General features: G+C 40.5%; 1 protein-coding gene across 1 annotated transcript in view; it reads left to right on the plus strand.

Moving 5' to 3' along the window:
- The window catches only part of LOC124789555 (dehydrogenase/reductase SDR family protein 7-like), a 43,874-nt gene extending 34,432 nt beyond the window's left edge, over positions 1-9,442 (plus strand). Inside the window, exons 3-6 of the mRNA XM_047256954.1 lie at positions 4,140-4,359; positions 8,548-8,632; positions 8,722-8,882; positions 9,168-9,442. Of these exons, the coding sequence (XP_047112910.1) occupies positions 4,140-4,359; positions 8,548-8,632; positions 8,722-8,882; positions 9,168-9,355 (654 nt within the window). The 3' untranslated portion in view covers positions 9,356-9,442. The remainder of the gene's footprint in view (positions 1-4,139; positions 4,360-8,547; positions 8,633-8,721; positions 8,883-9,167) is intronic.
- The last annotated feature ends 4,684 nt before the right edge of the window (positions 9,443-14,126 follow it).

Here is a 14,126-nt window from a genome sequence, read left to right on the forward strand (position 1 = left end):
TAGAGCTACAGTGAATTTATGAAATCACTTCAATCATTTGTAATAGCCCTGTATTTGCATCATTAGTGGGATTCTGAACTACCTGTTCTAGGTAGTTTTCAGAAAAGGTATTTGGCAATGTTTCACAGGGTTTCTTATTATGCCTACTCCTAATGAAACTGTTATTATCCCAGCTGACTGTTGGATGATTACGGCCTTCTCTGATGATTTTCTATATGATTTGGAAACTTAAGTGACCTGAGGTTTTGTCTAAAGTTTGTTGGTTACATCTGGAGGTGAGTATGGTGGTTGACAGAAGTATCCAATTGTAAGCTTCCACCAACATCTGTGTCTTCCCCAGACAGTCTCACAAGCAGCTTCAGTTTCTGTCTGAATGGATTGGAGTTTCATGTCTAATGAGACATTACTTATTCTTTTGATATACTCTCAAATTTTCCCCAAAACTTTCACTGCTCGTAATTTGGGTTTTAACCACCTTTCTGTTCCTAGTATTGTCTGAACTTCGATGTTTTCTTTGAGCATTTTAAGCTGTGCCACTCTGTTCTAAATGTTTCAGCATTTAACCACTAAGAATTTAATACTCTCACCTGAGTTGTTGATCAATAAGAATTCTTGAGGATTCATACCCTTGCCCTGAAATGTGTTGCTATGTTCGGGACAATGTTCGTTTGTGAACAAATGTTTTCAGTTATGAGTATTAACAAAACAAAAACAAGGTCAAGTTTGTCTGATGCTTCATTGGAAGTTATACTTTGAATTGCAACTGCAAAAACAACAGTTCCAAATATTGGAAAATTACTGGCTTCGAAGTGATACCAAAGATAAACAAGGAATGTTGTAAATTATTGCAATATAAGGAGCATAAGAAACCTATTCTTTCTGTCTGTACACAAAATTGGCAGTATTATCATCATCATAATCATCATCCGTTTAAATACTGGTGCATCACCTGACATGCTCTGATTTGCCCATCCCCATTCACCAAACAACATGACTCTCCCCTCACCTCGCTAAGCACTGCCACAACATGTTCCTCTCCTAAAACAGCCACAACAGTGGTGTGATTCCCTCTGTCAGCTTCCTCCACCCCACTGGTGCTGCAGCAGAGCACCTGTGCTTTTGCTGCTGCCAGCTGGTGTTTGCGAAATAGCAGAGTTGGCGTGGCCTGATATCACAACACAGAAACTGCAGTACAGATTAGGATAAATCCTTTTGACACAGGACACTATGCAGCTTTGCCTCTGGTAAATTGAGACATGCTCGGGGCAATTACCAAGACAGGCATTACAGTGGTAAATTAGCAGGCAGTGATTATGCTTGTGTACCTACAGTTCATTCTCTATGATCTGTCTGGAACACTTTGTGGAACTTCTACTGGTATGAGGAATCATGGTGTTTATCATACGAACACCAGAGTATAAATGTGTGAATGAGATACCAATTTCTAAAATGAACGTTCGGAGACTTTCTCTTCTTTTATGCTGTTGAACAGCCATGCAGTATTTCCCAGTTTGAGCTTAGGGGGAAGTTTGTGTTCATTAAGCAAACCAGGAAATCAATTTGTCTCGAAAGCACGCAATACAGAAACGAGATTGAGATTCCTCCGAGCTTTTTCATTTAGGTAGAGCCCCATGTATTGCTGTCCACCACATCCACATGAAATGTTCTGTAATGGGATGTGTGTTCAGTCACAAGCTTTTCATTCCATACAACAAGGAGGATTTATTTGTGATTGTATTTAAATTACTCTCTGTAGCTCCAGATCATGTTTTTATCCTGTTCTTTACATTTGACACACTCATTTTCGAAAAGGCCTTACTCCAAATTTCGACAAAATGAGTTAGGAACAATACCAAATTCTGTATATATAGGTACAGCTTTATGCATGGAAAGAGCTTTATTCCACACATTGTAAACGTGTTTTTGCATCTTTGTTACAGATGCATCATTTTTGGAAGGGCTTTACTTCTGGAATAATTTAGTAACAGTGGTGATCATCTTTGCATCCCATTTGTTGAAAGCTAAACACTAAGTGTTAAATTATGCTTTTCGTAATTCAGCTATTGTTACTAGTGGATTGTGTAGTGAGGTGTAAAATGGTTTAGAGTATTAAGTTGGAACATATTGAAAGTATCAAGAATATTTTATTTCCAGAAGTGTATGTTGTTTTTAATTTTGAAAATGCTTACAATGGGCCATTGCCTATTAACAGTAACAAAATGCAAGGCATACAATGTTTGAAACTTCCTGGCAGATTAAAACTGTGTGCCCGACCGAGACTCGAACTCGGGACCTTTGCCTTTCGCGGGCAAGTGCTCTAACAACTGAGCTACCGAAGCACGACTCACGCCCGGTACTCACAGCTTTACTTCTGCCAGTACCTCGTCTCCTACCTTCCAAACTTTACAGAAGCTCTCCTGCGAACCTTGCAGAACTAGCACTCCTGAAAGGCAAAGGTCCCGAGTTCGAGTCTCGGTCGGGCACACAGTTTTAATCTGCCTCGCAGGTTCGAATCCTGCCTCGGGCATGGATGTTTGTGATGTCCTTAGGTTAGTTAGGTTTAACTAGTTCTAAGTTCTAGGGGACTAATGACCTCAGCAGTTGAGTCCCATAGTGCTCAGAGCCATTTTAATCTGCCAGGAAGTTTCATATCAGCGCACACTCCGCTGCAGAGTGAAAATCTCATTCTGCATACAATGTTTACTTGATCATATTCCTCATGAACATAGGTATTTCAATGATGATCTGATGATCAGACAATGTGAAGGAGAAACAACTTTAAACACTACTAAAAACATCACTTGACCATGCGAGTGAATTACTTCCTCAAGAAAAGGGCCCTATTCCAAGATTTTGGACTTTTTTCCCAAAGAGATTGCTAAACTTAGCAACTGCAGTAATGTCAAAACATCCATTCTGATCTGTGAACATTGGAAAGACCATCCTGTTACATTCCACACTCACCTGCCAAATGTTTTCCTTAGTTCTTGAAAACTGGACTAAGACACTTCAAAAAATGACTATTATTTGGTAAAAGAAATCGGACATATTTGAAATTATGTAAAATGGACATGATATGTCAATACTATTGACATGAAGTCACAGTCTTGAAGTAACTAAATTTGTTTTTAGACTTTTTCCCCCCTCCTCTGTTTCCTTGGTCATATCAACCATTGCAGCAGTTACTTTGTGATGATACTTCTTCTGTAGTACCCATTCTTCTATTGTGTGCATTCTGTAAGCTGCAACTGTATTATGTTTATCAAATACTGTGATCAAGGACATACACAAAGCATAAAAATAAAGGGCTCTAATAATATAACTACAGAGAATTACAAATGAATATATTAGAAATTATGGAGAAACTCCTTATTTTCATAGGACTTTGGTGGGAAAGACGAAGGTTCAAAATACTTTCCTATGGACAAAGTATGAATGACATATTGTGCTTGAAAATACCAACATCATTATTTTCTTTATCTTGTTAAAAGTGTGATTTGGTGCTACAAGCATTGTACATGAGAGTGAAGATTGTAGACATTACAGGATAGTATCAACCAATACTATTCATGCCTCAACTTAAGGAGTATGGTATTGTGGACTTCCAGGAGACTGGATGATCCTTCCAAAGAACTGCCAACTTTGAAAAAAGGTGACAACTGCATATCCATGTATGTTTTGGAAGGTGCAGATGTTCTTTCCTGCCTTCCCACTCCCCCTACCCCTCTATCAAGCCGCACCCCCTCTGCCCTCTGTCTCCCCTCCCCCCACCCTCTGTCTCCCCAGCCTGCCGGCTCCCCGCTCCGCCCGCCGGCTCCCCGCCCCGCCCCGCCCCGCTCCGCCCGCCGGCTCCCCGCCCCCCATATATCCTGGGATCATAATCAGAAACATGTATAAATTTTATATAACATGTGAATAAATTTGTTTTCGATTCATTTGGATCTATGTCAGGATATTCATTTTCTGTTTTCTGTTAGTAACTATTATTTCTATTAAGAACACACTGCCTTGCTTTTATTGGGACTGACAGCTGTATCTCAACCTTAAAGATGGCAAACAATTTGCATTTAATGTGTGGATACATTTCATTATTCATTTGGTCACAAGCAATATTTCTTAAGCACATAAATTTGTTTCAGACAAAAGTTACACATCCTCCTGTTGTGCTGCCTCTGGATCTTTCTGATCTGAATGCTTTACCAGGGAAGATTGCAAAAGTCCTTGAGATAGTTGATCGTATTGACATTTTAATAAATAATGGAGGTATCAGTTATCGTGGCAATGTGTTGACTACATCTGTTGATGTTGATATTAAACTTATGCTGGTTAATTACTTTGGACAAGTGGCACTTACAAAAGGTAAATTAATCCCACATTTAATATATACATAGAAATCTTTATTCATGGCAAATACCTGTGTCAATAAATACTAGCCTTTTAACCTTTGTGTCAATCGTAAGATAATCCCTTTTGCTTCTGTCAAACCATATCATTGTGATGCCCTGCAGCTCATCAGTTTTCATGTAATTTGTGGCCCCCAAGCACCTCTATAGTTGTAAAACATTATGCATATCCATTTAAAACAAATGAAGGGGCATGTTGTTGTCTGTTTGCTTCTTCCACACAGTGGTGCCCAACCAAATGTTGGTGGTCCAGGCCCAGATCATCTGCCCAGCAGTTCAGATTTGGCACCAAGAGTCTTTCATGTTTCCCTGGAGATTAAGTGACTGGACTGTGGTGGCGTTTAATCTTAAATTAGGAACTGCAGGGTACAATGGCAATATGACTTGACAGCCATCATACTTTTTTGCAGAAGGGATAGGAAAGGTGATACACAGTTACCACAAATACTCCAGTCGCAATGGAGATTATTTTGAAAAAGAGTCAGTAAGTGTACATAGTATCTGCACATAAATCCTTGCTGGTGGTTCCTTTTGCTTTTTATTTCTAACATTTCTAAAGCATTTGTCGCATTAATATAACAGTTTGTCACTTGTTGTAGTGTGCTTGTTTGTTGGTAACACTGAATCTCTCTCTCTCTCTCTCTCTCTCTCTCTCTCTCTCTCTCTCTGTGTGTGTGTGTGTGTGTGTGTGTGTGTGTGTGTGTGTGTGTGTGTGTGTGTGTGTGTGTGTGTGTCCACCCCTCTTTCTCTCTCCAGTGCAGTCTCCCAGTCCCAGCCTCGTTGGTTGAGGGTTTCAGATTTCTAACTTTGTACCTCCACGAGACATTTTGTGAATCTTTCTGTTTCTAATTGATCACTCTGGGGAAACCACTAATGCACATAACATGCAAATCCTCTGAATGAGCCCATGTGTACATCATTTCGCAATGAATGGCAGGATCGAAGCTATTTCTTTATCTTCTCATTTAAGCTAACCTGGATTTCTGCACCCTTCTGCCACTCGTAACAGGCCCATCACACATCTGATCCTATAGACATAAACTGTTCCTATGACTTTGTCAGTTCTTACTATCTTATTTTTGATATGTTGGTTATACATTACGTTAACATTATATTTTAACTGAGTTTAAAATGTATTTAAATTTGCACTCTTAAGTTCTTCCAGCCATTGTTGAAGTTTATCTGTACTAAAGAAAACAATACAGTATCGTCAGAAATTTTTTTTTTTTTTTTTTTGACATGTTGCATCTAGTTGTGGCTAACACCCTCTTCCCCAGTTACAAGAGACAATTTACTTGAAAAAGACTGGGAGACAGTCAAACATTTGTAACTCAGACACTGCATTTTTAAGCTGTAATATGTGGAGGAAGACCTGGACCACTTCCTCTGCACATGCAGTCAGGTATACATAGAAACCATCAAAAGGACCATCAGTACAAGTAGTTAGTGTCTGTGTAATATGGGCAAAGGGACAGTAAATGATTGTGCTCTGTATTCAGTGAACAACCAAATTTGTTTCTCTGACATGCAGTCATAGTATGTCTGGATGCCACCATTGCTGTGGCAGAATATGTAGTCAGGCCACTGGAATTCAAAAACATTAATTTCTTTAATAGAGGTTGTTGTTGTTGTAGTTGGATGTCGTCGTGGTCTTGAGTCCGAAGACTAGTTTGATGGTGCTCTCCATGCTACTCTACTGTGCAAGCCTCATCATCTCCAAATAACTTCTGCAACCGACATCCTTCTGAATCTGCTTAATGTATTCATCTCTTGGTCTCGCTCTGTGGTTTTTACCCCCTCACATTTCCCCCAATACTAAATTGTTGATTCCTTGATGTCCTATCAACTAGTCCCTTCTTCTAGTCAGGTTGTACCACCAATTTCTCTTCTCCCCAATTGTATTCAGTAGTTCGTCATTAGTTACTTGATATCGCATCTAATCTTCAGCATTTCTTTATAGCACCACATTTCAAAAGCTTCAGTTCTCTTCTTGTCTGACCTGTTTATTGTCCATGTTTCACTGTCATACATACCATGTCATCGACAAACCTCAAACCTCAAAACCTTTACATCTTCTCCCTGACCTTTAATTCCAAATTTTTGTTTCCTTTCCTGCTTGCTTATTATACAGATTGAATAATGTTGACAGTAGGCTGCAACCCTGCCTCAGTCTGTTCTCAGGCTCTGCTTATGTTTCATGGCCATCAACTCTCATAATGGCCACCTAGTTTTTGTACAAATTGTAAATAGATTTTCGCTCCCTGTATTTTACCCTGGCACCATTTTACCCCTTCTACCTTCAGGATTTCAGAGAGAGTATTCCAGTCAGCATTCTCAAAAGCTTTCTCTAAGTCTACAACCGCTATAAATGAAGATTCGCCTTTCCTTAATCCATCTTCAAAGAAAAGTCATAGGGTCAGTATTGCCTCACATGTTCCTACATTTCTCCAAAATCCAAACTGATCTTTCCTGAGGTCAGCTTCTACACCTGTCAGCATCTGCTTTCTTTGGAATTGAAGTTACTACAGTTTTCTTGTGGTCTGGGTGTATATTGACTGTCTCATACATCTTGCACACCAGGTGGAAGAGTTTTATCATAGTGGACTTTTCCAGAGCTATCAGTACTTCTGACAGAATGTTATCTACTCCCAGAGTATTTCTGATGTTATCTACTTCCAGAGTCTTGTTTCAACTTAGATCTTTCGGTGCTCTGTCAAATTTTTCTGACAGCGTCATATCTCCTCTCTCATCTACATCCTCTTCCATTTCTATAAAATTTTGTTCATCTCTCTTCTACAAACCTCCTAAACAAAGAAGGGAAACATGAAAGGTGGAAGGAGTACGTAGAGGGTCTAACAGAGAATAGGAAGGCATAAAACAAGATAAATTATGGGCAGTAACATTAAATAAAACAGACAGCAAAAATTACTTGTTTCAGTGTAGGGTCACACAAATGGTTTCATAACTGAATTCGTCTTCTTAGCACAGCATCATCAACATATGATCAATTTAAAAAGAAATAAAAAGAGGATAGCAAAATTCCAGGAAAGTAAGTAACAAAATTAAACAAATTTCTGTCATGACTTTGCTCACTTGAATACATTACGCAGTTACTAACGAAAGTATGATTGAGCAGTTGTACTTTGACAGGTTGCTATTTAACATTTTCAGATGCATATAGTTATGGGTAGAAGTTAATTTGATTTTGTGTTTTAGTTTCCAAGTATTTCACATTTTCCTTTTTCTTTCTTTTTACACAGGTCATCTGATGATGACTTGGTAAAAATTCAAAACAAATTATGATACCATCCTTGATGCTGAGGCTGACAAATACGATAAGAGAATTTTGTTAACTGGGCATTTGCTGTGTTTCTCTTGAACAGCAGGCCTAGTCTGTATAAATCAAACAGCACTTCCTCTTCTGCCAATAAATCACCAACATATATTGACATGAGTTAGTGATCTTCAGATCATATGACCACAGTTTTGCGATTAAAAATAATAGTTCAGCTGTTGCTGCTATCTGAGTGAGGAAAGTGTGGATTGTATTCATGTTATTAAAGTCAAAGAATCACCCAGCTATCACATAGCCTTAGAGGATGTCTCCAGCAGCAGGATGCAATACTAAAGGCAGACAAATACGCTGCATGCTGTATATGTGCAGATTGAAGTGACAAATGAAAATTTGTACCAAGGCTGGGATTCAAACCCGGATCTCCTGCTCACTAGGCAGATGCGCTAACCACTATGTGACCCTGGCACAGTGGCTTTGCACAACTGTGCAGACTACTCTAGAAGGCTTACCTCCTCAATCCAAATTCCCATTGCCTTATTACAAATTTTCATTCATAGCTTCAGTCTGCATATGAACCTAATAGAGATTAGAGACTTGAAAACATCTCTGGAACCAGTTTCATTTGAGAAAAATATGCTTTGAACCATGACAAAACACTAAAAACTGGTTATTACCAAAAATTTAAACAGTGGCTGTGAAAGTGTGTATTTTACTGAGTGTAAATGAAATTATGTGTGTGTGTGTGTGTGTGTGTGTTGTGTGTGTGTGTGTGTGTGTGTGTGTTTGTTTTGTACTAAGGTACTTTATAACTGCCTTTTATGGATTAATATGTTAATTTTTACTTTTTAGCGGTCTTACCATCCATGATCGAAAAACAGAATGGACACATCGTTGCCATTAGCAGTGTCCAAGGAAAAATAGCAATTCCGTACAGGTGAATATCATTTTCATTTGTCTTTCTTGTGAAATGTAATGAAATGTAATAGTTTGCTTTTGACAGAACTTTAACAAATTTTCATTCAGATCAGCCTATGCTGCATCAAAGCATGCCCTTCAAGCATTCTGTGACACACTGAGATCAGAAGTTGCATCGCACAATATAAATGTCACTGTTGTGAGTCCTGGATACATACGTACGAAGTTGTCATTAAATGCATTGACAGGAAGTGGACAGGCTTATGGAGGTGAGACAGCCGGAGAGGCTATTTGGAAACAATTATTTTGAATGCCATGTAGTGTTGTGAAAATAGTTGCTTCTGTTACAACCAAATGACAATATGTACCTTCTTTGAAATGATAAAAAAATTCTACGATATAAACCAGTCACTATTTAATCAAAAATTTACAAAGTTAATTATCACATTACTGTTGCTCATTTGCTTATGCTTTCCAAATTTTTTAATAAAGTTAAAATTGAGAAGCAATACCTTGATACAATAATTTTACACGCATTTTTATAATATTTACAGTAATGGATGCAACTACAGAAAGTGGTTCACCGGCAGAGAAAGTGGCAGAAGACATACTTCATGCTGTTGCTGCAGAAAAGAAGGAACTCATCACATGTCCATTTCTCCCACGAATTGCAATACTGATCAGAACACTTTATCCAGATCTGTACTTCTGGCTGATGAAAAAGAGAGCAAAGCCCCATTAGCAGTGTATGTTTAAAGGCTTAGTAAGAGTTATAATGTGAATGTTGAAGTTTTTAGATTTTTATATTAAATTATTGTTTTTTTCTTAAGTTACTTTCTTATTTATCTCCAGATGTATTTGGTATATTTGATCATATTATGTATGCCTCTTAGTCAATGTCCCCAAAAGATTTGTAATATATGCTAAATATCACAATAGCTCCAGAAAGAATGAGAGAGAGAGAGAGATATGCAAATGGTGGTATAGCTATCAACAGAAAAAAACAGTGTCTCTGCACTAATATGTGCTTAAATTTAGATGAACCAGAGGAAAGAAGAGACTCAGCTAGATGATCAGTTACACACACACACACACACACACACACACACACACACACACACACACAGAGAGAAAGAGAGAGAGAGAGAGAGAGAGAGAGAGTGTGTGTGTGTGTGTGTGTGTGTGTGTGTGTGTGTGTGTGTGTGTGTGTGTGTGTGCACGCGCAGGGGGGTGGGTGGGGGGGGGGGTGTTCTTCTGGATGAGCACTTTGTCTGAAAGTGAATTTTTCTAACATTCTTTTTCACTGAGGCTTAGCACCTCCTCTTTGTGGTAGCAATCTATCTTTTTCAAATTGTTGTCAGTTACAACTCTAATAGATATGGAAACATGATAATTGGAATATTGAACAGTACAATTATGTTTGTTTGTCCTGTTACCTTATGGCAATGATCTTAAAATATCCCAATGTGACTTACATAGGACCATTGTGGCAGTATTATGCTACGGAGAACATCAGATAAGATTTCCATGGGCTGTGGGGGTTGCAGAAGGCAACATAGAAGGTTTGCATGAATCTGTGTTATTGCCCTGTGTAATCCTTTGTAGCCTGATTTTGGCCTTGTGTTGTTGATATTTTTTCCTACTTTAAAATGCCTTGTCAAGTGTTGCTGGTATCATCAGTCAGAATGTGAAAGAGTTCTTGATAATTTTTTTTTCACTTGACCACTGCTTTATTAGAGTTAATGTTGCAATCAGAATTTATTTTTAAAAAAAAAAGGTCAGTCAGCTTTCCATGATAAGGAAGTTAATTTGCCTGATTGCATCTTCATTGAATGTGAGAGGCAGGGATTTGAAGCTGACTGCCGAACAATTCTACTGCTGCCCACATACATTGTGCGTAAGGACCACGAAGATAAGATATGAGAAATTAGGGCTCATACGGAGACCTAAAGTCATTCTTCCCTCGCTCTATTTGCAAGTGAAACAGGAAAGGAAATGACTAGTAGTGGTCAGGAAAGGAAATGACTGGTAGTGGTACCAGGGTACCCTGCGCCATACTCCGTATGGTGGCTTGCGGAGTATCAGTGTAGATATAGATTATTGTAATAGTGCAACAGGACACAAATAAAGAGGAACAAGTTCCTCAAAATAACAAAGAAAATTATGTTTGTAGTAAAATGCATATAAGTCATCTACAGTATGTATAACTGATATTCCTGAACCAGTGTCCTAACTAAGAATTTACCATTTATCAAGCTAGTATTAATTAACATACAGAAGAGTTCTTCAATATTCATGATGAATTATACGGTGATGATTCCACTGACATTTTCATGTATTCTGGATTCCGTGGTTTTTCTGCTGTTCAGCTCTTCCGTGAAGGCCTTACTTCATTCACTCCTGCAGCAACAGCAGGCACATATGGCCATGTTGGAACAGTTGTTAGCTGCATTGATCCAGGCTCTGCTGTCAGTTGTTCACCCATTGCCGTCCCCCACCTACGGTGAATCGATGAAAGACTGAGACACTTATGAGCAAGGCCTTCACCAACATTTCATGGCATTCCGGGTGGTCAATATGGAGGTCTGTAAAGCTCTTTTCTTATTGTGGATACTCCCTCATATGTATCACTGACTGTGCCTGTTGGTTTCACTGCAAGAACCAGCATCATTTTCTTTTGACAATATGTGTCGTTTTCTGTCATATCCCACAAGCATAAGCACGTGGTAACTGTATATGTTGGATTCTAAAAATGCCACAATTGTATCTAGCTTTGGTGGTAAGGCTTCATGGCCTCAGTTGTAAGTGTCAGTTTGTCGTGGTTAAGTCTCAGGAGTCTTATGCAGCCACCGTGATTAGACACAGTCCGTCATTCAGCCCCAGGTAAGGAGGTGTTGCTCACAAAGTTGGCTGGGGGTCAATTGTTTCCAAAAATTGATTTGGCCAAAGCCTACCTTCAGATTCAGTTGGATGAGGTATCAAAACGGTTACTTGTGGTTAATACACCTTTCAACCTCTACCAGTATCAACAGGTAATGTTTGTGGTCGATAGTGTGCCCGCCATCTTTCAACAGTTGTCCCTCATTGCATTAAATATCTTGATATCATCTTTGCAGGTGCTACCACAGAGGATCACCTATGTAACCTCCGTTCTTTGTTTACTGTTCTACAGGATGCAGGCCTCAAGTGTAATCTCACTAAGATTCACTTTTTCCAGCCTTCCATTGTTTATTTGGGTCATGAAATTTCCCAGCAGGGCATGCACTAAAAGGAAGGGCATTCCTCAGTGATTTGGTGTACTGTTAAGTTTATTCTCAGAGTGGCTACTATTGCACACGCTTTGCATCTGTTGCTTTGGAAAAGTGCTCCTTTTGTTTGGTCTGCAGCCTGTAAGCGTGCTTTTGTGCAGCTTAAGAACAGTCTTCGCTTAGTGTTGTGTCCTGGCACATTTCAGCCCAGCAAGCACATGGTCCTGGCCACAGATGTGTCCCAGTATGGGTGGGAGCTGTTCTGACCCATTGTCATTTGTGTGACTCCTAACAGCCTATTGCCTTCGTGCTGACAACATTCAACTTGGCTCAGCGACGTTATTCTCAGGTGGAAAATGAGGCTCTTGCTTTTACCCATTCCATAAAAATATTTCATGTATTCTTGAATGTTGCAAAATTTTAATTAATTACTGATGATAAGTTCTTACTTCCCTGTTTAGCCTGTTGGCAGGCTTACCAGACAAAGCAATTGGTTTTCTTCTTGTCCTGATATAATTGTGGGAGTCTTTTTCATCAACACACTGCAACGTCCAAATGCAGATGCCCTGCCCTGGCTCCCCATGGGCTCTGAATCCTCGTTTGACAAGGAAGAAGTGCTTCATTTTCAACCAGATACAGAGGCAAGGTGCACGGTGGATGGCTGCCTCATTCCGTGTTCCCCTATTGCTTCTGCTGTAGTGGTGGATCTGGTGCTCCACCAGGTCATATGCATGATAAAACATGGGCAGCCTGACCATCCGCTGGGACAAGCATCAGACTCGCTGCAGAATTTATGCATTGTGACATCACCCCTCCATCTTAGATGGCATTATTCTCCATGTTGTTCCAGTGGCTCTCTGGTGGGACATCCTCTGCTTATTATATCAGTTTCATTGGGGGATCTCTTGCCCGAAATAGTTAGTGCACTGCCATGTTTTTAGGCCGGGAGGTGAACACCTTGTTGCAGTCTGCCCCAAGTGTTCAGATCAGCAGGCAGTGCTGCGCACTGTTTAGTCGCAAAGGCCGGCCCCTACACAGCCGTGGGAAAGAGACCACTCTGATTTTGCTAGTCCTTTTTAGACACTTTCTGGTTATTGAAAAGTGATGTTTTTTCTCATTTTCCTTATGTTGTCCGTTTGCCTATCTGTGACAACAGATGTGACTGTCAAGGCCCTGTTGAAAATATTCTCCATTGAAAGCTTGTCTTGCACCCTGGTTTCAGATAATGGTCCCTTGTTTATAGTGCAGTCTTTCAAAGACTTTTGTGCACACAGTGGCATTTGCCACATTGTGCGGCACCTCCTTTCCATCTGTAACCAAACAGCAAGGTGGTACACCTTGTCCAAACGTTGATGCAGATACACAAGTACTTAGAAGATATGCCTCTGGCAATCCAGTATGGATCAAGCATTTGGATGACAACTTCACAGGACTCCACCAGTCATCCACAACCTGCGTGGTCATAACATCTTCATTGTTTGCACCAAAGGTCAACTCTTAGAATGGCACCACAACCAGTGGTATTCGAGGATGGGTGCAGGGTCCCTTCTCTGGCCATGACCCTATGCCTCGTTCCTCATGGGCACTGGTTCCGGAGGTCAAGCAGACCTGGTTGTGTCCACCTACCTCAGCTGTCAGGGCTTCGTGTGGACACTGTGCTGAGCAGGTGCCACCATCAGTGGAGACAGAAGCCAGGTCTCCGTCACCAGAGCCTCCCATCTCCAATCTGCTGCTATCACTGTCAATGCTGTCCTCATTGTGGACTCAGACATCCAAATGCCCCCCCCCCCCCCCCCCCTCCTCAGTCTCCTGTCCTGTGTACCAGTCAGCCGGTCGCTGCAGTGTCCACAGGCGGCAAGGGTCTACTCGCTTTCATCCATACGCACCAGTCCCGGCAAATCGGGAACTTCTTGTACCTTTGGCTGCTGCCCTGCCATGGACATCTCTTCAGTCACAGCAATGTGGATGACAGCATCTGATCCTTGCCCCTGTAAGGAAGAAGTAGTGTAGCAATCCTCCAGTTTCGACACCTTGTAAGGGGTCAACCACTCCTTACGTACTGAGTACAGTTCATCTTTGCCTCTCGCAGGTCACAGTAAGTACTATGGATAGTAGAGTGCCCAGTGCGCCAAGTAATCAGTATTGAGACTCAGAGAAAGTAATTGTTCACTGCTAAGCGAGCAGGGCGGATTTTGGCAGGACAGCCGACCACAGTTACAATGGCTTAACAGCTGCGTGTGTCACCCAGCACCATGAGTCTGACCC

This window comes from Schistocerca piceifrons, chromosome 3 (assembly GCF_021461385.2).
Source record: "Schistocerca piceifrons isolate TAMUIC-IGC-003096 chromosome 3, iqSchPice1.1, whole genome shotgun sequence".
Classification (NCBI taxonomy): Eukaryota; Metazoa; Arthropoda; class Insecta; order Orthoptera; family Acrididae; genus Schistocerca; species Schistocerca piceifrons.